The 20,451-nt window shown below is 58.6% G+C and overlaps 9 protein-coding genes across 9 annotated transcripts; 4 read left to right on the forward strand and 5 right to left on the reverse strand.

Moving 5' to 3' along the window:
- Positions 1-1,062: 1,062 nt before the first annotated feature.
- COLE_02843 (uncharacterized protein) lies at positions 1,063-3,446 on the reverse strand (the record flags this gene model as incomplete). The annotated part of the gene is made up of 2 exons (XM_018424853.1): positions 1,063-2,148; positions 2,184-3,446. 2 exons carry the CDS (start codon positions 3,444-3,446, stop codon positions 1,063-1,065), a joined length of 2,349 nt encoding a protein of 782 aa, XP_018277114.1.
- Positions 3,447-5,910: 2,464 nt separating this feature from the next.
- COLE_02844 (uncharacterized protein) lies at positions 5,911-6,135 on the forward strand (the record flags this gene model as incomplete). Its single annotated transcript, XM_018423786.2, has 1 exon — positions 5,911-6,135. The coding sequence occupies one exon, from the start codon at positions 5,911-5,913 to the stop codon at positions 6,133-6,135; it is 225 nt and encodes a 74-aa protein (XP_018277115.1).
- Positions 6,136-6,997: 862 nt separating this feature from the next.
- On the forward strand, positions 6,998-8,155 carry COLE_02845 (uncharacterized protein; the record flags this gene model as incomplete). Its single annotated transcript, XM_018421476.1, has 6 exons — positions 6,998-7,554; positions 7,599-7,677; positions 7,726-7,762; positions 7,863-7,960; positions 8,007-8,031; positions 8,112-8,155. The coding sequence occupies 6 exons, from the start codon at positions 6,998-7,000 to the stop codon at positions 8,153-8,155; spliced, it is 840 nt and encodes a 279-aa protein (XP_018277116.1).
- A 703-nt stretch (positions 8,156-8,858) lies between these two features.
- Positions 8,859-9,531, forward strand: COLE_02846 (uncharacterized protein; the record flags this gene model as incomplete). Its single annotated transcript, XM_018423787.2, has 4 exons — positions 8,859-9,005; positions 9,065-9,128; positions 9,295-9,422; positions 9,454-9,531. The coding sequence occupies 4 exons, from the start codon at positions 8,859-8,861 to the stop codon at positions 9,529-9,531; spliced, it is 417 nt and encodes a 138-aa protein (XP_018277117.2).
- A 110-nt stretch (positions 9,532-9,641) lies between these two features.
- Positions 9,642-10,840, reverse strand: COLE_02847 (uncharacterized protein; the record flags this gene model as incomplete). Its single annotated transcript, XM_018419546.2, has 3 exons — positions 9,642-10,187; positions 10,230-10,459; positions 10,492-10,840. The coding sequence occupies 3 exons, from the start codon at positions 10,838-10,840 to the stop codon at positions 9,642-9,644; spliced, it is 1,125 nt and encodes a 374-aa protein (XP_018277118.1).
- Positions 10,841-11,063: 223 nt separating this feature from the next.
- On the reverse strand, positions 11,064-11,567 carry COLE_02848 (uncharacterized protein; the record flags this gene model as incomplete). The annotated part of the gene is made up of 2 exons (XM_018419545.2): positions 11,064-11,129; positions 11,181-11,567. The coding sequence occupies 2 exons, from the start codon at positions 11,565-11,567 to the stop codon at positions 11,064-11,066; spliced, it is 453 nt and encodes a 150-aa protein (XP_018277119.1).
- Positions 11,568-11,840: 273 nt separating this feature from the next.
- Positions 11,841-12,474, forward strand: COLE_02849 (uncharacterized protein; the record flags this gene model as incomplete). The annotated part of the gene is made up of 2 exons (XM_018419547.2): positions 11,841-12,339; positions 12,392-12,474. 2 exons carry the CDS (start codon positions 11,841-11,843, stop codon positions 12,472-12,474), a joined length of 582 nt encoding a protein of 193 aa, XP_018277120.1.
- A 741-nt stretch (positions 12,475-13,215) lies between these two features.
- Positions 13,216-15,255, reverse strand: COLE_02850 (uncharacterized protein; the record flags this gene model as incomplete). The annotated part of the gene is made up of 6 exons (XM_018423788.2): positions 13,216-13,759; positions 13,794-13,912; positions 13,948-14,204; positions 14,242-14,318; positions 14,369-14,585; positions 14,667-15,255. The coding sequence occupies 6 exons, from the start codon at positions 15,253-15,255 to the stop codon at positions 13,216-13,218; spliced, it is 1,803 nt and encodes a 600-aa protein (XP_018277121.1).
- A 619-nt stretch (positions 15,256-15,874) lies between these two features.
- On the reverse strand, positions 15,875-18,760 carry COLE_02851 (uncharacterized protein; the record flags this gene model as incomplete). The annotated part of the gene is made up of 14 exons (XM_018423789.2): positions 15,875-16,054; positions 16,092-16,171; positions 16,248-16,662; positions 16,712-16,834; positions 16,873-17,012; positions 17,053-17,366; positions 17,400-17,455; positions 17,491-17,557; positions 17,592-18,008; positions 18,218-18,330; positions 18,366-18,430; positions 18,463-18,546; positions 18,581-18,641; positions 18,677-18,760. The coding sequence occupies 14 exons, from the start codon at positions 18,758-18,760 to the stop codon at positions 15,875-15,877; spliced, it is 2,199 nt and encodes a 732-aa protein (XP_018277122.1).
- Positions 18,761-20,451: the final 1,691 nt, after the last annotated feature.

Here is a 20,451-nt window from a genome sequence, read left to right on the forward strand (position 1 = left end):
AAGGATGAGATGGGATAAGATGAGATGAGAAGAAGATGTCGATGTGTCGACGGGGCCAGCCTGCAGCTTGCAGCTTGCGAGGCCAGGGGAGCGGGCCGAAGGGATGTTTGTTTTCAGAGTGAACCCAAAGAAAGGTTAACGACTTGGCGATCTGGGCTATGCGAATTCAATTGTCCCGTATAGCGTGCGTCGCTTGGCCGCCTGCATCATGGGATACTAGACACAACGGCACAGCCCACGAGTCAGGCTACTACTACTACTGACTGTATGTAGTCCATCTTCATCATCTGGGTTTACTACTTGTGAACAAAGAATGAGAGGAGTTGTACATGCATCAAGATGATGAGTGTGTCGTCTACTCGTACTCACTCACTTGTGCACTTGCACGCCTCTGCGCCTCTCCAAAGGCGGCCCCTCTGCAAAGTGTGAATTCGATTCCCGCCCTGCGTGCTTGGGGGGGGGGGAGGGGGGAGGTGTAACAAGGGTCTGTCAACCTGACCCGCTCACCCGTTCACCGTACAGGCCGTTCACCGTACGCCTGTACGCCTGTACGCCCAACGCCTTGCGCAGCACTGTGCCATGTGCCATGTGTGCCAAGGATCAGCTTTTCCCTTTCCCACCCATCACGCCCATCACCGCCCCGCCCTCGACGCCCGCCCCGCCCGCTCCGTTGGCCCCATGGCCCCCACCATGGTCGTTCCTGTCAACTGTCACCCTGCATAATAGCATAATCATCCAATAACCTGCGTATGCTTTTACTCTTTGATTCTTTACATCCATTATTCGTGTAGACTTGTTATAGTCACATCCTGTCGCCCACACTGTACTACATTTCCTGCATTCAAACTCATTCAACATTACCGCTGGTAATCATGTAACGCTCCCGTGATAAATCATATCCAGTCGTATTGACGACAACATTTGATTTCATCAGCCTGCGGCGTGCGGCCTACAGGCCCTGCAAGCCACTCTCTACTGTGCTCACGGCAACCACTACAAGACGCACTCTCTCTGGGCACTGCCTCTATGTCTATTCAAAGTCCGTGGTTGCTCTCCTGGCTTTCAAGAAACAGGCCGCGCTCGTCGCTTGAGCGCCGCTGACTGAATGCGAGCAATCTCTTGCAACTGCTCTGGCGTGTGGGCCAAGCTCGCGAACATGGGCGCAAACTCGACGTCTCCGTTTGCAAGAGATGCGTCTTGCTCGTCGCTGACAGCCCCAAAGTAGTCATCCTTGGAGGGCGGGCAGGGTGTATCACCGGACGAGTCATCCGCAAGAAATGATTCGTCGCCGTCGGCGACAGGAGACATGACAGCGTGTGGTGAGCGCGTCTTGGGTCCAGTGTCTGATGGTGTTATCAGGAGGGAGCGACCAGGAGGCCCTGACGAGGCATCAGATGAGATCGAGTCGGTGGACCGTTGTTTAGTGGGCTTGCGAAGCGAGGCAGGCGAACCGGGACTGTCAACAGACGCAGAAATCGACGGCACTGCCTCGCACTGCTTAATGCCCAAACCTTCGATACTCTCTTCCGCGATGTCGACCTCTGAAGGCTTGCTAGTAGTTGCCGGTTGAGAATCTCCACTCTCCGAAGGGTCTGTCGCGACGCGGCTCTTCTTCTTGAGCACTGACGAAGCGATATTGATCCGGCGAAGCTCAGCTGCAGAGAGCTCAGACAGCGCAGTTGCCGATGATGACGGCGTTCCGTTGGGGTGCAGAGAGAGGTCCGACTGGTATTGCGACGAGGCTTGAGAGCCTGAGGCGGATGGTCCGTGGCCGGGAGTAAGAGGGCCTGCGAGAAGGTCGCCGTTACCGTTGTGGTCCACCCGGCGCTGGGGAGAAGGTGAGGGGACAAAGTTGACAAACCCGTGAGCCTGCATGGGTGACGGGTACATGTGCGGATGTGGGCAAGGCGGCATAAAACCCATGGCATGCGGTGGCATGGGAGAAGCCATTGGCGAGGGAAAGCCGATGTGAGGAGTGACCATAGTTGGCATGGAGGGCAAAGCTGGGGACGGTTGTAATGAAGGCAGCATCGGTGGCTGAGGAGAGTGTCCAGGATCCGCGCCATGCGACTCGAGTTCGCGCAGACGGTGGCAGACGGCCTGATACATATGCGACAGTGTCTCGAAGCGATTGCGGAAGTGCATGAGCTGCGGGTTAGTGACAGATTGATGCGACTACGTACCTCTGCCTCAAGGCGCCTTGAATCTGCCTCTGCGCGGTCGCGGGCCTTTCGAGTACGCTCGTAGTCTGCGCGGATGCGATCTTCTGTTGCCCTCGAGCGGCGAAGCTCCTCGCGCGTGCGAACCTCGTCGTCACGAGCCTTGCTTTCCTCAGCCTTACACTGCCCAATCTCAGCACGAAGCGAATCGATTGTTCGCTCATGGTTGGTCAGGAGCAACTCCAGCGCAGGAGTCATGGTGATACCGCCGAGCCCCGAGGCCAACCGTCTTCGTCTCGGCGTGTGCGGCGCAATAGACGACGTACCGCTGCCCGGTGAAGCAATATCGTCGGAGGAGGCGGTAACCTTGCGCACAGTGGGCTGCGAAGGCCCCCTCGCGAGCTCCGCAAGCATACCGTTGGAGCGCGCTTTGGATTTGCGCTTCTTCTTCTTGCCTGTCCCCAACATGGGGGCACAGAGGTCCTCGGGAAGAATGGAGTAGGACGCGCTTGTCGTCCTACTGACTGAAGGTCGGCTCAAGTCGCTGACAGGCTGATCAGACATATCGTCGCCATCGCTCGAGACATCGAGCTCCGCCTGCATTGACACTGGTGACGCAATCACGGCGGCGGGCTGAGGTGAGGGTGATGGAGGTTCGGGAGGCAGGGAAATGGGAGGCACTGCTGGCGATGAAGGGGCTGATTCGAGGTTGACAGTGGGCACGGACGTACGTTCTGTGGGCGCAGGGTTCGCATCCACAGTCGACGATGGAGCCTCATCTTGGAGCTTTGAAGGTACTCGCTCCAGCGGGTGGGAAGGTGTGCAAGTGACAGGCTGCAGTGAAGGCGACGAGTCAAAAGAGTCGACGCTGTTGCTGGGTCCGGGGGAAGGTGTCTCTGCCGCCAAGAGTCGCTTCTTCTCTTTCCGCTTTTCACGACCTCGTTCGCGCGCTGTCTGTGACTTGAGCAGTGCAGTCGACGTTCCTGTGCTAGGACCCGCTCGGTCCTTATCTTCCATCGACGTCGTTGACTGTGATTGCTCAACGGCCAATAGCTCGTCGGTGAATGCGCGGCTGATGCGTTCCCTCTGGCGACGGCGCCACTGGCGTATTGGTTCGCGTACCACAAAGTAGATAGCGCCAACAACGAGCACGACGGTGCAGATGAGGAGCTGTCCACGCCAGCTGGCTATGAGGGTGAAGGTATGTGAGCTGAGCAGCCGCTGAGATGGGGGTGTTGAATGAACGTTCGGGCGCTGCGGACGCGCGTGCGCGCGTCGAGTAGCCATGACGCGCCAGACGTGGGCCTATCCAGAAGACGAGGAAAGGAGGAAGGGAGACTGTAAGAGGGAGGAAGCAAGAGAAAGGGAGGGGGGTGGGGGCAACGAGCGTTGCGCGCGTGTGCCGGTCGTCCAAAGTTGCCGGGTAAGCTGTGAGGGCGAGGGAGGGCGGGGTAATGAAGGATGAAGGGGGACCAGTGGACGTGCCGATTGTGGTCGAGAGGTTGACGTGACCGCTGTCGGGCGTTATATCAACATTCGGCTCCACTTCCTGTTCCGTGTAAGCGCTATGCTTCTGTGAAGAGAGGGACGAAGGTCGTGATGACGAGGACAAGGATGACGGCAGGGAGGTGCCAAGTGTTCTGCGCCGCAGCATGAGGTAGATGGATGGGAGAAGCACAGTGGATCAACACCTGGTGCGCCGCTACAGTTCAGCCAGTCCACACGCGTGGCCAGCTCGCCTTGGCTCACTCTCAGCCACTGATGGTGCTCAACCCGCTTTCGAGGGAAGGCTGAACCACGCGCGAGCGCACGCGCTGTCCACCAGGCCACCAGCCCGCACCCCGTACCACGTTCCTCGCGCCCTTTTGCCCTCTCACCGCGATGGAGCGCTGGCGCTTCCTGTAACCAGATGAGGGGGCATTCGACGGCCCGAGCACGCTCGTCGGCTTGCGCTCGGGCTCGGCTCCAGATCGGTTTGGCGAGTGGTGACGCTTGGCGACCCAGTAGCTCAGATCACATACCTTGTAACCAACCAAGTGTAGCAACGCGACGAGAGAGACGGAGGGCGGTCGTTGAGAGAGAGATTGAGCAGGTCGAGTTGGCGTCGAGACGTCGAGAGCTGTCGTGACCAGAATCTGAATGACTCGGCGCTGGAAAGGAGGCGAAAGGGGAGGTGGGGAAGGTAGAGAGAGAGAGAGAGAGAGAGAGAGAGAGAGAGAGGGGCTTAGGAAGGAGATGTGAGATATGAGGCCGTCGTTGGCTGGGTGAAGCGCGACGATGTGCGATGTGGGGAGGGTGCGAAGTGTGAGATGGGTGGTGGGGTGCGAAGAGCAAGTTGGTGGGTGCGAGCTGAGTTGAGGATGAACTGAGAGGTGGAGACGTAGAGAGATCGTCGGAGGAGGGGGAGGTTGAGAGGAATACGTTGTAAGAGCAAGCAAGGTTCAAGTTGGATCGTTGGAGAAAGGATGGAAGCAAGTGGGATGAGGATGGATTGGAGTGAAGGGGAGGGGCCGAGGGCGGAAGGCGGAAGGCGGGGGTTGAGGAGCTTGAGGAGGAGGAGGAGGAGGAGGAGGAGGAGGAAGGAAAGGGGGTTGTGACTGTGGCCTTGGGACGCGAGGATCCAAAGGTTAGGTGGATTATGATGATGGTAGCTGTGTGGTTGGAATGCAAAACGGTTGTTTTGCTTTGAGCCAGAGTGGGAAGGAGTAAGCAGTAGTACAGAGTACGAGGAGGAGGAGGAGGAGGAGGAGGAGCTAGTTGCCAAGGGCCAAGGCGGTAAAGGGCGAGGGCTGGTTGGTAGCCGTGGGTCGTGACGGGATAGCCTGTGTCTATCTATGGCCTGCATGGCCTGCAGGTTGCCTACCTGAATAATAATGCCCGGTCAACCAGTCTATGGGGCTCAAAGGGCGTTCTGCGGATCTACGCGGGTTGTCCGTGACTTGTGCGGGACGCGCCCAGCTCTCACCTCTTCAATTACCATAAGCTTCCATTTACCAGAAGAGTGATACAGCTCTATAAGGGCGTGGGTGCGGGAGGAGGAGCGGCCGAGGAACAAGAGGAGCCGAGAGGAGCGGAGGAGCGAAGGCGCCGAGGGAGTGAAAGGGACGAGGAGCGGAGCCGGAATGTCGGAGGGGCGGTGGGACGGAGGAGCGGAGAGCTTGTTCAAGGGATCGTGTTTCGGGCGCGCGTTGTGGGACGTTTTGAACGTTTTGAGCTTTCAGAACGACTAAGCGTGCGTGGAAAGCTGAGGCGCTATAAAGGTAGAAACATCAGAAGAAGATGAAGCAGCAGTTTCATGGCTCTTAGATCTTAGAGATCAGAGATCAAAGACGAGGCCGCGATATAGTGAAAGATATGAGCTCAGGAGCTGGGAGATAACCCAGTTTCAAGCTGCGGTGGCGGGGGGGGCGTCGTGGCGGGGCAACAAGCTGTGCGATGCGCGATATACATACAGCAACAGGGAATAGGGATCAGGTGGCCAGGTGAACAGGGTATCAAGACTTGGCACTAGACCTGCATCATCCTCGTGTTAAGGGTAAATCCTACCTCAGGGAGTCTCCTCGTTCCTCGTCACCTCAACTGTCCACCGGAACAAGTTGTATGTCGCGCAACTGCCGCCGCTGCGATTTGATTCAAGGATTATAGCATTACAGTATTACTCCATCATTTACTATCGCAAGGCAAGCTCCGCCCTGTATACCCGCTGCGTCGCACGCCCCACTCCTTCCAACGAATGCCGGTCACAACAACCATGCCGCACTCCTCCCGTCCACTCTGTTCTCCCATCTCCCGATTTTACCTGATCGCCTTGACTCAGGTTGGCTGCCTTCCACTCAAGCACTCAAGCAAATCGAGCACCAACGCATTAAGATCTGCATTTCTACACCATAACACCATGGGCGTTCGTGAGCGATCATGGGCGACCAGGAACCCGCACACCACGTGGCAAAGGGCGGCTGTACGACTGGGCCAATAGGGCTCATCCCTGTCGCGGCTACAGCGGGGAGAGGAGAGGTAATGCACATTACCGCATAGGTTGTCAGAGGTTTTGATGGCTGCTGGAACGCATGACAGGTATCCTCCGAGAGGTCATGCTGCAATGCATACGTGATATCGTCCCGGCAGGTCGGCAGGCAGGGCCGGTGTTACTGACGCGTCCTGGATCGACGCGGGTCTCGGATGGTAAAGAGCGCTCCAGCTTGCCAGGCTGGCAGGCTAATCACGCGTCCACACCCAGTTTTGTGGAAAGTGCGCCCAAGCGTCTACGGAGCTGGTTACTGGGAGGGTATTCGCAGAGGCACCAGTGCGCGACTCCCAACCGAGGCGAGGAGTTTACCTTACTTTGCTGTCCAAGTTCAGCTCGCAGCGCTCCAGCTGGCCAGCTACATGTAACGTTGGCAGGAGCAAAGAGATTTTGGGTTGTCGGGAGATCGGGGAGAGCGTCTTTCGGTGCCGATCATCCCGTGCGGCTTGCAAATAGAGCCGATCGAGCCGAGACAAGATATCGCTCAGGTACGCAGGGTCATATTTGCGGGAAACGAAACTTTCCTCGCTCCTCGGATCCTCGGATCCTAGTTTCAATCCTTAATAGTACTCCAACGCCGTTATACGGCCATTACAAGCTGGATGTTAATCACCGTTCCAACGGTTTCCAACGGAAAGTGGGGTGCGCCTATCGAGGCGGTGATCGCGGAATGTACATATTGGTGCGCCTAGCTCTTTGCTTCCGCTACGGACTCGAAGTTGATGTCCGTACCAGCTGAAGAAGCGTGCCTGATGAATTGATGGATCATGGAGTGCATGGAGGGCATGGAGTGGGCTGTGACTGACGCACGTGCATGACCAGCGACCACCCAATTACCCAAGTGGCTTGTCCCTCCGCCGCCGATGCTGCCGATCCCTATCCTTCAATCCTCTTGTCCACTTTCACATCTTTGCTCGCCATCGTCCATCTCGTCCGCTCTCATCTTTTATTAGCTGACTCCTTCTCGAATCCTCCCCCGGATCCCGCCCTCCCCGTGTCATTACTTGTCGCCTGGCTCTTCCCGCCCCCCGTCGCTGAGCGATCTCCTCTCTCCTCCCTGTTATCGTCACCGCTGTTTGGCCTCCTCCCCCCTCCACCTACCATCACCGACTTTCCATCCACACGCAATGTCCACTCAGCCTCTTCTCCAGCGCACCGCGAAGAAGGTGAGCTGCTGCACCGAGCTCGTCAAGTGTACACTGGTGCTAACTACCGCCTTTCCCCGGCCTTGACCCACCCCCTCTCTACTTCTGAACCACGCCCCCCAAAACCCTTTCCCCCACCTTCCTTACTCGGCCTCCTGCTCGGCCAACCGACACAGCGCATCGCCCTCCCGGTTCGCGTCGAGCCCAAGGTATTCTTTGCCAACGAGTAATTATCTACCAGTATGACATCGGAGTCGACTGACCAGCAAGGCGTACCTTCCTCTCATGGCTCCACTTCGCCGTCGTTCTTGGTGGTCTTGCCGTGGGCCTCCTTAACTTCGGTGACAAGGTGAGTGGTCTGACATTGTCCAACCTCCGATGCAGCCGTTGACTTCAGATCGGACGCATCTCTGCCGCCATGTACACTGTGATCGGTACGTGTTCGAGATGTGGCCAGGCAAGCCCGCAACAGCTCAGTGTGCTGTTCCGTCCTGGACGACAAAACGTGGATGCAATTGTTGTGCTGATCAGCAGCGGTCGGTGTCATGGTTTACGCGTTGTCAGTGTACCAGCGCCGTGCGCGCGCTATTAGGACACGCTCTGGAGCGCCGTACGACGACCGTCTTGGTCCTGTGAGTGCTTAAAACGTTTGCGCTTGTGCATTCAGCTGACCATCAGACTATCCTCTGTGTATTCCTGCTTGGTACGTCTGTCCTGTCCGATTCATTGCCTTGGAGGCTACCCCTCGCGACGGAGCGAAAGGGAAGGCATGCTAACCACCAGCTGCGATCACGACCAACTTCATCCTTCGCGCTGTTTACGAGTAGACGAGTACTTGACACACGCAGATGGCACTCGGCAGCAGCAGAACTGAGGAGCTACTGTAGAGGGCAGCGTAAAGGGATGCAGAGGCGTACGCTAGCACCCAGGCGGCTGGCAGGGGATGGCAATGGAGTGGGGACAGTGACCAGCGCGGTATGCGCAAGCGACGTGCGGCCAGCCTAATGAGAACTCCCTGGTCATGCATTCGTGCGATGTTACAGATGTTACAGCTGCGGCGGATAGGGGTACAGGAGGACGACGAGGCTCTGGTCGCAGAGCCGCGGGGGCAGCGTGGGCAGAAGAATGTCGGAGGAGGCCTATGACGTGTGGGCGCATGGGCGTATGGGCGTGTGGGAGGATTCTATGGAATGATACATGGGCCGGCGGTTTACCTCCGCTCCCTGTCTGCCGCCTTCACTTGCCAGGGCTGACGTGCGTGTCATTGCTCACGGCCACCTTCCTCAATTGTCCAGTCTCCTCTACATACAATCTACAATCATGTCCTGGCAGTGTGAGTATCCTCTTCTTCCACTACGTGACTTTGCCGTCGCCTGTACAGCTCCGGGCTAGAGAGCTGCCGCGCGCTGAGCAACGCGACGCCGGACTTGATCTGTTTCACTGGAACCGACCCTGCTGCGTCCGTCATACGCCCCCACTTACTTCCTACCTGTTCGCACGCGATGCTGACACTTCTGCCCGCGGCGCAACATGCACCCGCCCGCCCCGCCACTTCATGCGCCACTCCGTCCAACATCAGCCTACGTCGACGACCAGCTCCTCGCGACCCAGAAGATCACCAAGGCTGCCATTCTCGGCAAGCAGGGCGGTGTCTGGGCCGCCTCGACCGGCTACAACGTGCGTCGAGTCGTGTCAGATGTCCTCCCCGGCGGGCCGTCGCACAGCGCTCACACCAGCTCTCGCAGGCCGAGCAGGACTTCGTCACCCACACGGCGTTCACCGACCCCGACTCCGTCCGTGGTGAGTACGAGGCGAAGCGAGGGGGCGAGCACGAGAGCGTGGGGCACACGTGAGGTCTGAGAGAGCCAGATCCGCTCGCTTTCAGAGCCGCACCAACCCCTCGCTCCGGGCTCGTGCTCTACCTCAGCCTTGGCCGGACCCTGCACCCTCCACTCGCTGACCCCAGCCAACGGCATCACCCTCGGCGGGTTCAAGTTCATGACGATCCAGGCCAACACGGACGAGGTCATTGGACGGAAAGGCGAGCGTGGCGTGTTCATCATCCCCACGACCCAGGCCATCCTCGTCGCCGAGGTGGGTTGCTCCCAGAGTACGCTGACAGCAGTACGACGGCACGCCGGCGGGCGACGCCAACCTCATCGTGACCAAGCTCGCCGACTACCTCAAGAGTGTGGGCTACTAGGCGCGGCGCGGAGCGACCGCACGCCGAGCCGTGACCTGATATAGATAAGCAATGCAGTAGTCTGTCGATGTCCTGACTGGCTGTAGCGTACAAGTCGTGGCATCAACAGTCTACGGAACACTCTTGCGCGCGCGCTTCTTGTCCCGCTTCTCCCCCTTGGTGTCCTTCTTGGCCGCCTGGTCCTCCGCCCGTCGCTCGGCGCGCCCGCTGCCCTCGCTCTGCCTCCGCAAACGCGCCTCGCGCTGCGCCGCCCGCCGCGCGGCAGCCGCACTCTGCTTCCCCACCGGCTGAGGCACGGGCTTGCCCTTCTGCGCACGCTCGAGCTCGCGGCGCTGGCGGCGGTTGAGTTTCGGCGCGTCAGGCTTGTTCCTGCCTTGGCTCTCGGCCTTGCCTTCCTTGCCCCTCTTGCCCTCCTTCTTAGCTGCCTCCTTGCCCTTCGCCTTGTCCGTTTCAGCTTCCACCTCATCCGCCTCCTCCGCCTCCTCCTCCCCAGCAGCAGCCTCTGCAGCCCGCTTTTCCCGCCTGGCCTTCTTCCCCGCCTTCTCCCCCTTCAACGCCTCCATGATCTCATCGACAACCTCGCGCGGATCCGCCCCCGGCGCGGGCGGGTGCGCGGCAATATGCCGCTCCCAGCGCTTGAGTGCGCGCGTGTGCGCCTGAAATCAGCTACCTCCTTGTGACTCGGCAACCAGACTCACGGCACTCCCCAGATGCTCCTCGGCCATGTGCGCGTTCTTCATTACCCGCTCGGGACAGAGGACGCAGCACACGGGGAAGTCGGTCTCCGCGATCCCGTACAGCGGCTGCTCGGCGATCTCCTCCACTGGAATGGGGAAGCCCGAGGCGGGCTGCTCGACCTCGTCGGCGCCCTCGTCGGCGTCTTCAGAGTCTGAGTCCGAGTCCGAGTCCGCACGCTTGCGCTTAGAGCCTGGCATCAGCGCCGCCAAGTAATTCACTCACTTGGCTCCTCAGATCCCTCCTCGCTGTCTTCGTTTCCAGAATCGTCTCCTTCGCCTTCCGCGTCCTCGTCATCGTCTTCCTCAACATCGTCCTCATCTTCCTCATCATCGTCCGAGTCATCCGAGTCGCTCTCGTCGCTGTCGCTCACGACGCCCATCTCGGCGCGGAGATCCGAAATGCCCAGCTCCTCCTCGCGCTCCTTGCGCGCCAGGCGGCGCGACGTGATCTTGTACAGCGGCATGGTTGTGTGGTTAGTGGTGGTGGGAGGTGGAGGTTCGAAAATGTTTGACCTCCACCGCCATGTAGATCGAAGAAACGGGGCGGGCTGAATAAGATGCGGGGTCCCCATGAAGTTGCAGGTGGCAAGGACGCTGCAGAGATTGACATCGCAACAACGATTATGGCAACTGCACGGTAGCTCAAAGGCGAGAGGAGAGTGCGCGTTCGGCGCGAATAGCAACTTGTCGACGGTACACCCTCATACAGTGTACATACCCCATTTGTCGTCCCCCCGCCACATTCGCCTACACCCTCGTCCGGTTGTCGATGACATACGGGTCCGCCACATTCGCCTACACCCTCGTCCGGTTGTCGATGACATACGGGTCCGCCACATCCCCCTGCATGGAGGGAAAGCGCTGCTATTAGCCCCCACTCGCCTGCTCTGGCCGCTCCTCCCATCCACTCACAACCCAAACATAGTAGTCCTTGATGAGCGGCTTCTCCCCGCCCGTAGTGACGAACCGCCCGATCCACGGGTTGCGGCGCACCTGCGCGCCGTCGGCGGTGCGGTCAAAGTCGATGTCCCCGAGGACATAGTACACGTCGGGCCCCGTTGTCCAAATGTGGCTCCAGCGATGCACCTGGCCCGTGCGCGTCGTCTTGCCCCACTTGCGGCTCTGCAAGATCTCGTCGTGCCCCACCCGCTCCTTCATGATGTTGAACACGGCGTCGGGCGCGAAGCAGGCCATGTACTCGTCGTCCGTGGGCAGGTCTGAGACCCGGTAGAACGTGTCGATGAGAGACACCGCTGAGGCGGGCACGCCGGGGGCGACGACCTGCTCCTGGCTTGCCATCGTGCTGGGTGGGGGTCGTCGGCCGCTTCGCCTCCCTTACATACTCCCACTCGGTAGTACGCAGCCCGAGGAGTCTCGGCGACATGCGCGCCTGCTGTGCGGAGTTGCCACCTGTGCCAGCTGTCTCCTCGGTACCGTCCTCTCGGTGCCGTCCTCTTGGTGCCGTCCTCTCGGTGCCGTCCTCTCGGTGCCGTTGAGCATCCCGAAACCCGGCATCCGCGATAAGGTCAGCGAGGCGGATGTCAGCATTCCTCGGCCTTCTCCAGATGGCAGATGGCAAGTCACATGCCGCAACATTACCCCAGCGTCAGCTTACGCTGCTGTACTCATCTCTCACATATATCCCCCCCTTCTCTCCTAGACCCAGTCCCATACCCTCTCCCACCACGCCATGAAAGTCGACCCGGACGTGCCGCCGCACATCGCGGCGTGGATCGACCGCTTCTACAAGATCACCGACGCCGCGGACCACGACGCGTACCTGGCGCAGTTCGAAGCGGATGCGACCTTCAACGTGCTTGGCGCGCGGCAGGGACACGACCTGATCCGGAAGGGGCGCGAGTGGAGCTTCAAACACCGCGGCGCGAACCAGGTGCACCGCTGGTTCCACATCTGGTGTCCGCAGCCGGACGTCGCCTACGTGATCGGCGACAACGACTTTACGCGCGCGGCGGACGGGCAGTTCGTCAATGTGCCGTTTATTGCGCGCATGACGTTCAACGGCGCGACCGAGGTCGAGGGGCTCAAGATGAAAGACTACTATGTCTGGGTTGTGAGTGAGGCGCGGAGTGGAGCGGAGTGGAGCGGGAGGACCTGATGGTAAGCGCTTTCCGCCGGGGGAGGACTATACCGACTTGCCGGGTGTCGGGAAGTAGGCGCGGACGGAGCGAGGGGGTTGTTGTATTGAGCACTATGTATAGAGCTCCAGCGGGTCGTTGGCGAGGACATGAACAACCTCGTCAGTCATGGACGACGTTTCGGAGAGTTCGGTGACTAAGTAAAATCACCGAGCACCCGAGTGCTGTCAGCAATGCGCGTTCCATTCACCACGCACACACAAGTGGGGCGCAGTCCATCACGCCCCCGTTCGTCCAGACCGGTGCACTCAGCTCATAGCTCGATAAAAAACCCCTCTACTATCTACGGCCATAGGACTGAGAAAATACCGCATCCCGTCCGATCTGCGAAGTCAAGCTCAGTACCGCTCGGTTAGTACCATGGTGGGGGACCACATGGGAATCCCGGGTGTCGTAGTTTTTGGAATTCGAGACGATTTCTTGACTTTGTCATGAGTTCTCCTGTTTATTCTAATCGACAAAACCCCTTCATCGAAGGCCCGTGTGCTCGATGGGCGCATTGCGCCCTCAGGGTTTTGGCTCTGGGCTGGGTCAAACTCACGGCATGGGACTGCTTCAGCCGCTTATTAGAGGTCCGATATCTGAGACCAAGTGGTCAGTCGAACGCTCAATGACTACCACACTCGCCAGCCTCTGCCGATGACGCGACACCTTTGCATACGTGTACACGACGTAAGCCTGTGCGAAGAAACACAGTGAACGGTGAACAGGCGAGACGCGTCTCCGCCGTGCTATGACTTGTGAGATGTGCGCGGACCTACTGATCCCTATAAAATTGCAGACCAGAATCCTTACGCGTCTTCACTGTCGTCCGAATCACTCATGTCCTCCTCGCGAAGCTGCACACGCTCGACCTCGGCCTCCCACTTGATTGTCGCAGCGAAGGCAATCTCGGCGGCGCTAGTACACGCGAGAGAGAGCGCCGCGCCGGCCCACAGTCCACTCAGGCCCCAGTGAGGAGGACCAAGCCCAAGCCAAGCGCCGATCGGCAGGCCAATTATGTAGTAGCCCACAAAGTGGATGAGCGAGCCAATGTTCTGGCGACCGAAAGCGCGAAGGCACGCCGCCCCAACATTCTGCAGTCCGTCAAAGACTTGGTACGAGGCGACGAAGACGGCCGCCTCGGCTGCCTCCCGCGCAACCTTCTTGTCGTCCGTGAAAATGCCGGCAATCTTATTCCGGAAAATCAAAACCGCGAGACCCGTCGAGCCCGCCACCAGCACCTCGAGGCACAGACCAGCAAGCACAGACTTGCGCGCGCGCGGGATGCCGCGCGATCCGTGCCCAAGAAGGTTGCCGACGCGGTTCGCGATGCCGATTGAGATGGCGTATGGGCTAATGTCAGCTAGGTTTGCCGCTTCCATCTTACACCATGGCCACGATGTTGTCCAAAGTTGAGATGACCGCCTGCGCTGCGACAGCGACCTTGCCAAGTCGGCCAGCGAGAAGAGCGATGATTTCAAATGCCCACAGCTCCGAGCCAAACATCTGTAGTCAGCTCAGGAGGTGATAGAGCCACCTACAAGGGCGCCAGGGATCGCAAGCCAGATGACAGTGCTCAGGTCCGCGAAAGCCTTCTTCGAAAGGCCGTCCCAGCACTCGCGAGCGCGGGTATGGAGCGCAAGAACGACGAGGAGGATGCCAGCGATCCAAAGTGTTGCCGCGGTTGCAAGAGCGGCCCCTGGTGCGCCGAGGGAGGTGTAATGGACCAGGTAGATGGCAATACCAGCGTGCACGGGAAGAAGGCAGAGCAGGATGAGTGGAGGCGGTGTCATGATGCCTGCTGTCAGCTGTCGCGTCGTCACAAGCCAACCCACCCTGCACCTGCAGGTACGACTTCATAGACTCGACGAGGCCCAGGGCTGGGAGTACGAGCGTTGCTGCACGAAGGTACCTGATCGTCAGACTCTTCAGTTCCTGGAGTTCGAGTGGCCGGTGACTAACCACTTCATGCCCGCAACGAGCTCGGGTGGCTGCTTGAGAGCAAGGAGGAGAGGCGAAATGAACCACCAGAACAGCATGACTGGGAAAGACAAGACGAGCGAAAGCAGAATGGCGCGCTGGAGCCAATGGCCGATGTGATGGCGCGCATCAGGCTGAGCGTACAGGGGAGCCGAAAGAGTGGTGAAGGCCGCAGCAATGGCAAGCGGGATCGGGTAACCTATGTGTTCAAGAGCGTGAATGGCGGGGGAAGGTGAGGACGGCGTCAGCCACTCTCCAGGGAGTCACACAATCCACTTACCAGTAACCATGACGAGCAGACTCGAGTTACCGGCTACGGCGAGCTCCGATGCGCCGAGTCTGCCGCACACAAGAATGTTGATGGTGTTGAGTGCATTCTCAAGCATAAGCCCCGCGCTCAGCGGGATGCTAGATGCAATGAGGACGTTGAACTCATTCCACACCGTCGCGGGCCGATTCATGCCGGGAAGGCCATGGAAGCGGCCCTTGGTGCTGGCAGCACTGGCGCGGCGCGCGGCCACCGCGTCATGCGCGCACTCGGCGTCGTTATCTCTATTCCCGTTTGCACCGTTCGCGGCATAGCTCGGCGCAACGACCCCCGTTGATGGAGCCGAGAGAAGGGGCGTACGTTCTGACGCCGCGCCTGAGGAGGGAGCAGGGGGCGCGGTGCTGCGGGGCAAGCGTGGGGCGCGGAGAGGCTCGGCGGAGAAGTCGGCAGAGATGCGGCGACCCAGCGCGAGTCTGCCAGCGCGGCGCTCTTCCCTGTCGTTGTTCTTGACGGCGGCAGCGGAGGTGATGGGCGCAGGGGAGAAGGAGGCGCGAGCTGCCAGTGTTGGCAGCATGCGCGAGCCGTCGATAGGAGACGTCATTGTGAGTGAGTGATCAGGCGACGCAAGTACGAGAACGAGAAGAGGTGAAGAGTGAGCAAGGCGTAGGGGAGGAAGGGAGCGCGGTCACCTGCCGATATGTGGGGCGGAAGGTGGGCGGAGGCGCTAGGAGTGTGCGGGGCAAGAAGATGGCAATGCCGGTGGGAACCGATGAGGATGTGATGGAAGAGGAGGAGGAAGAGGAGATGACAGCGAGGACAAGAGGCTAAGTCGACCGTCGAGCCTAAAGCCCGGTGCGAGATGTGTGGAGAGAGGAAAGAGGATGGATAATCGGGTCGTCGGAGGGGCAGGAAGGTTGCGGAGTGTCGGAGAGTGGAATGAGTGAGATGACGACTGATGCAGACCCTGGTCGTGCTGGTCAGTGGATCAGTGGGGCTCCCACAAATCACCCAACCAAACAAAATCCAGCCTGCAAGCAAGCAACCAAGGCCTTGTCGCGACTTCTGCCCGCCCATACGCATCCGCTCTCTCCTTTGTCTTTGTCACTCCGACTGATGCATAAACTTCTACCCCAACCAATCCAGCTTTCACCATTCCGCCGGCAACCCGCTCCAGCTGCTATCAGTTGCTGGAGAAACCCCAGTAAACTGCCGTTTATCCATCACTCGGGTAAAACCCACTTGCCATCACGGCGCTCTGTCAAGCGCCCCGCCCCCTTGGCCGCCGCCATCAAATGCGCGAGCTCGGCCATCGTCATGTCATACGCCTTGGTATGAGAGAGCGTGCGGTGCAGCGAAGGCACACTCTGAGGACCGAGGTCGGCGAGAATGCCGCGGATATACTAGGATATCAGCGTGAGACATGAGGCAAACACTTACTCCCAGTATCATGTTACCCTTCTCCCGGAAACTCGCCGTGTCGGTATTCTGGAATGCGGAGCGCGTCTCGGCGACAGGCACTGGGAGGTTAGCCATTCTGAGCCCCTAACAGCGAGTCCGACTGAGGCAAGCAAGATCATGGCGCCGGTGACTCACCACGTTGATCGCCACCCGATTCCAGAACCTCAAGGACACGCCATGATCCGTCGTCCTCATTCTTGACCAAGCCATGCCCAGCCCACACCGCCAAAGCGCCGCGAACGAGAACGACCTCAACCCCAAGCTTCTTAGCGAGACCATCCTCAGTCCAGGTTTCCTGAGACTCAAACAGCTCAGCGACAGCAGCTTGCAATGGGGTGACGTCCACTGTAATCGTCCTGTCCTCCAACTCAATTGTGATTGTCGCCGATCCTTGTTCTTGCAGCCATCGCAGGTGTTTATCAGGTTTGAAGTGGTGGAACGCGGCCTCGAACCTCTGCTCGGCCGCCACCAGTTTCGGCGTGAGGCGCAAAGATGATGGCGCGATTTCGGGCCAAAACATCCGCGAGATAATCAGAGGGTTGACGACGGTCTGCAGTTGTCAGCGATTGTACGAGGGTGGCGTTGGGCAATCGACTAACCTGAATCTCCCCGTGGATATGGTCGTTGATGCGCTTCGAATCGCTCATGTCCTTGAGCATGACATCGCAGACGTGCAGGGCTTCCTCGCCAAAGCGAACCTTTAGTAGCTCTATCGTACGGACCTAAGACGGTCAGCAGGGAGGAACAAATTCCAGCTCACCTCCTTCACTGCATCGTAATCCTCAACGACCAGCAGTCGTTGAGCGAGGTAGTTCTGCAATTCTGTGACAATTGCCTCGCGCGTCTCGTAAATGCTGACTAGTGTGCCGACAATGTCTGAGTTGCGACCGGTTCGGAACTCTTTGATGTCAGCGACGCCGTTGTTAAGTGATCTATGTACCTGGCGCAGCGTCGTTGGGTTCTGGTTCCCACTTGGGGTCAGAGAAGTCTTCCACGGTGTTGTCGTTGCTAGCGGCCCATGGCGCGACGGATGAGGGGTCATTCTCGTCCTGTAGTTCCTCGCCCTCTATAAGAGATGTCACAATGCAGCGAATTGTATCCGGGCGATCGCGCAGGTGACGACGAATGGGTTCTGCAACCTTGTGCAACAAGACGCCAACGGGGTCGATGATGCGCAGGCAGCGTATCGTGCTGATATATTGCGATATAACATCCTTGGTTTCTGCGCCAGGGTGGAGGAGACGCTTGACATTGCTTCTGTCAGGGACCACTGGCGACTGGACTCACGCCGCACACAACTTCTCCACGATCTGATCTCGCTGGTCAATTTTGAACAGGCAGTCCTCCGTCGTCAGCTCGAGGCAGTTCACACGCTTACTTTGAGATCTTCGAGCGCTGCCATAGAGTCGGGAAAGTCAACGATGATGTCAAAGAGCTCGTTGGTTCTGTTATCAGAATGAGTGAAGGATTGTGACTCACCGTATGTCAAAGAATGATTTACACAAATGGTAATCAAATCGTGAGTAGATGGAGCGCAGAAGCGCTTCATTGCCTTGGAATATCGCCGACATCCAGTGACTTAGACTAGATGATACGCGTTGCCGTGCCCGCGTCAAACGTCGTTCTGTCAGGCCCTCCGCCGCCTCCTCGGAGGTAATCCTCTCGATCTCATCGAACGCTACGCGCATGAGCGTCGTCGCGTATCTGTGCACGACGTTGAGGCCAAGGAGGTGCTGTGAAGGGTAGGTATGCTTGCCACCGCCATCGTCATCACGGGCGCCAGCGGCCTCGAGGGAGTACGAGAGATAGTGGAAAAGGCAGTCCTGGAAGGAGGAGGGAAAGGCGGCGTACAGTAGTCTGTGGAACTGAGAGTTGAACTGCCGCAAGATGCTGTCGCTGGGTGTCAGTCAGAATGCTGGGAAGGAGAAGCTCCTGGGAGCAAGAACAAGCTTGTTACGAGGCCGCGTGACTGGCGCTATACGCCCCAGGTCGAGCTCGTGCGACTCGGCCTAGAGCAGACGCAGGCTCAGCCACAACAACGCAAGATTATCCAGGGAGCTGGACAGCTTGTACCACGCGCAGTGCCAAAAGGAAGGGACACTCACTCTTCAAACATGTGCAATGGTCTGGCCCATCTTCTCTGCCACGTCGCGATTCTCGAGAACAGCTCGGTCATGACCGACTGTGTCTGGTCGTGTGCTTCAACGGCAATTGTTTGCTGAAGTGAGCTCGACCGACTGTTGGGAGGCCCACCTCAATGGCAACCCAGTACCGTGCCATGTCGTCCTGGACATAGCGAAAGTTCGTCTCCACGGCGTCTGCGATCAGTGATGGCTGTTGCCTACCCCACCAATGAAGTCGATGTGCAACTGGTACAGGCACCCAGAGGCGCGAAGCACGGTGAACGCAGCTACTACCTCTTTCGTGTCGACCTCTGTGTGTCAGTTGTAGTCAAAAGAGCAACGCACTGCTCTTGCCTGCGCCGCGGATGTCCTGGGGGAAGATGTACGCTCGTGCGATGTCCTGCGCCTGCGCGTCAGCGGGGTTCACCGACTGGAGCATACCGTGCCTACTTGCTGATACCGCCGCGCTCCATCTAAGGATGTTGTAGGGAGGTCCCATACAGACAAGGCCTCTGCAAGCGCCATAATTAGCAAAAACGCTTGTGGGAAGGCGGCAGTGGTTGAGGTTGATGATAGCTGCAGACTGTGGAGGGTGGACTCGACATTGTTGTGATGTTGGGCATGATCGGCGGGTGCGGCCGTGGGAAAGCTTGCCCGGGGTCACGTGCCTTTATTTCTGAGCCATGTGTCAGACACGTGTCGCGGGCCGAACGCCGTACATATATCATATCAAAAGAGGGGATTTCAAGACGGGTCATCACCCGACGTCCACGCCCAGTCAAACAAGACCCTGGCCCTATGCTGGGCGGTCTGTCCACGTTATCTTAATAAATCACGCGTTCCAAGATATTGTTTGCGGTTGTCCAGTAGCCCATGATTGAAATCATGTTTATGCCATCAGCTGTGCAGCTGTCTGGCAGACTGCGCCTCTCAGCAGCGCTGTGGCTTGTGGCACTAAAATCGGTGGGAGCATCGGACCCGCTAGCCCCGCTGCAAGCCTAACGGCGCTGCCCTGCGGTGTCGACTGATGCCACTTGCGAGTAGAGCACAGACGGACTGATGGACGGTAGATTGGCGATCTGGCGACCTACGCAGCACAGTTGTGCCGCAGATCGGATTATCCTCGGGCTTGTATGAATTCCTTACCTTGAAAGTGCTTCTACACATCTACATCCTAGAATGCAAGGCGAGGCTCGAGAGACGCAAGACGATGCCGAATGGAACCGATGAGGAGGTTCATTTTCCCCTACCTACCTATTCAATGCAGTTCGCTCCTAAGGGGGTGTGCAGGCCCAGACGCGTCCGACGCGCCTGGCCTGCGCGCTCGTCAGTATCGAAGTTTCGAATTGTTTGCGGCAGTCGAGTTCCATCTGCAGCCACAGAGCCACGTCGCACCTGAAGCCTGAAAACAGGGCGCTGGGTATTTCTCACATTAACACAAGACGTACACTGTACATGACATGAGCTATAGAGTATGGAATCGACAGTCGTTGGCGTGCATATGTGCGATCAGGAGGGCAGAATGAGCGGGCTGAGGTGAACGTCTTGCGTATGGCACATGGTCCTGAATGATTTTCAGCGAAAATGTCTTGGCTGATGACTATCAAGAGATATAGAACTGCGGGAGAGCCATTAGAGCCATGTTGCAATAGTGTGTAATGAATGACGTTGATCCGTTGAGACACTGTACAGTAGCTGGGTCTGAGATGCAGGGCATGCGCGCCATGCAAGGGAACCACGCCAAGGCTCGCGTCGCATGAGGCTTGGGCGAGGTGGAGAGATGGAGAGGAGGGTCTGGGGGTTTAGAATGGTACATCAGGGTATTTGTTTGAGGGGGGGGGCCAGAGGAGGGCACAGGAGACGGCAGCAGATCAGCAGATGGCCAGCTGCCAGAGGTCCAAGAGGTCACCGCGCCTCTCCCTCCCGGCCTCGGTCCCCTCCTTCATGTTACTTTTCGCAGCGCCCTGAGATATTCCACCCCCTGCGCCGCACAGCCCCGTTGCGCACCCTGGGTTCTTGCGCCGTTCCCCCCCCCCCCCCGTTCCTCTCGCGCCTCTCTTGCGCGTTTGTTAGATCCAAAGAGCATTACTGCGCCCACTGTACAGTGAAGCCGACAAGCGGACAGAACGGCCTTGGGCCATCGCATCCACCCCACCACTGCACCACAGCAGCCACCGTAGCAACCCATCGCCTCTCTGCTTGCTCCTCATCATCCT

Source organism: Cutaneotrichosporon oleaginosum (genome assembly GCF_008065305.1).
Source record: "Cutaneotrichosporon oleaginosum strain ATCC 20508 chromosome Unknown ATCC20508_contig02, whole genome shotgun sequence".
Taxonomy (NCBI): domain Eukaryota; kingdom Fungi; phylum Basidiomycota; class Tremellomycetes; order Trichosporonales; family Trichosporonaceae; genus Cutaneotrichosporon; species Cutaneotrichosporon oleaginosum.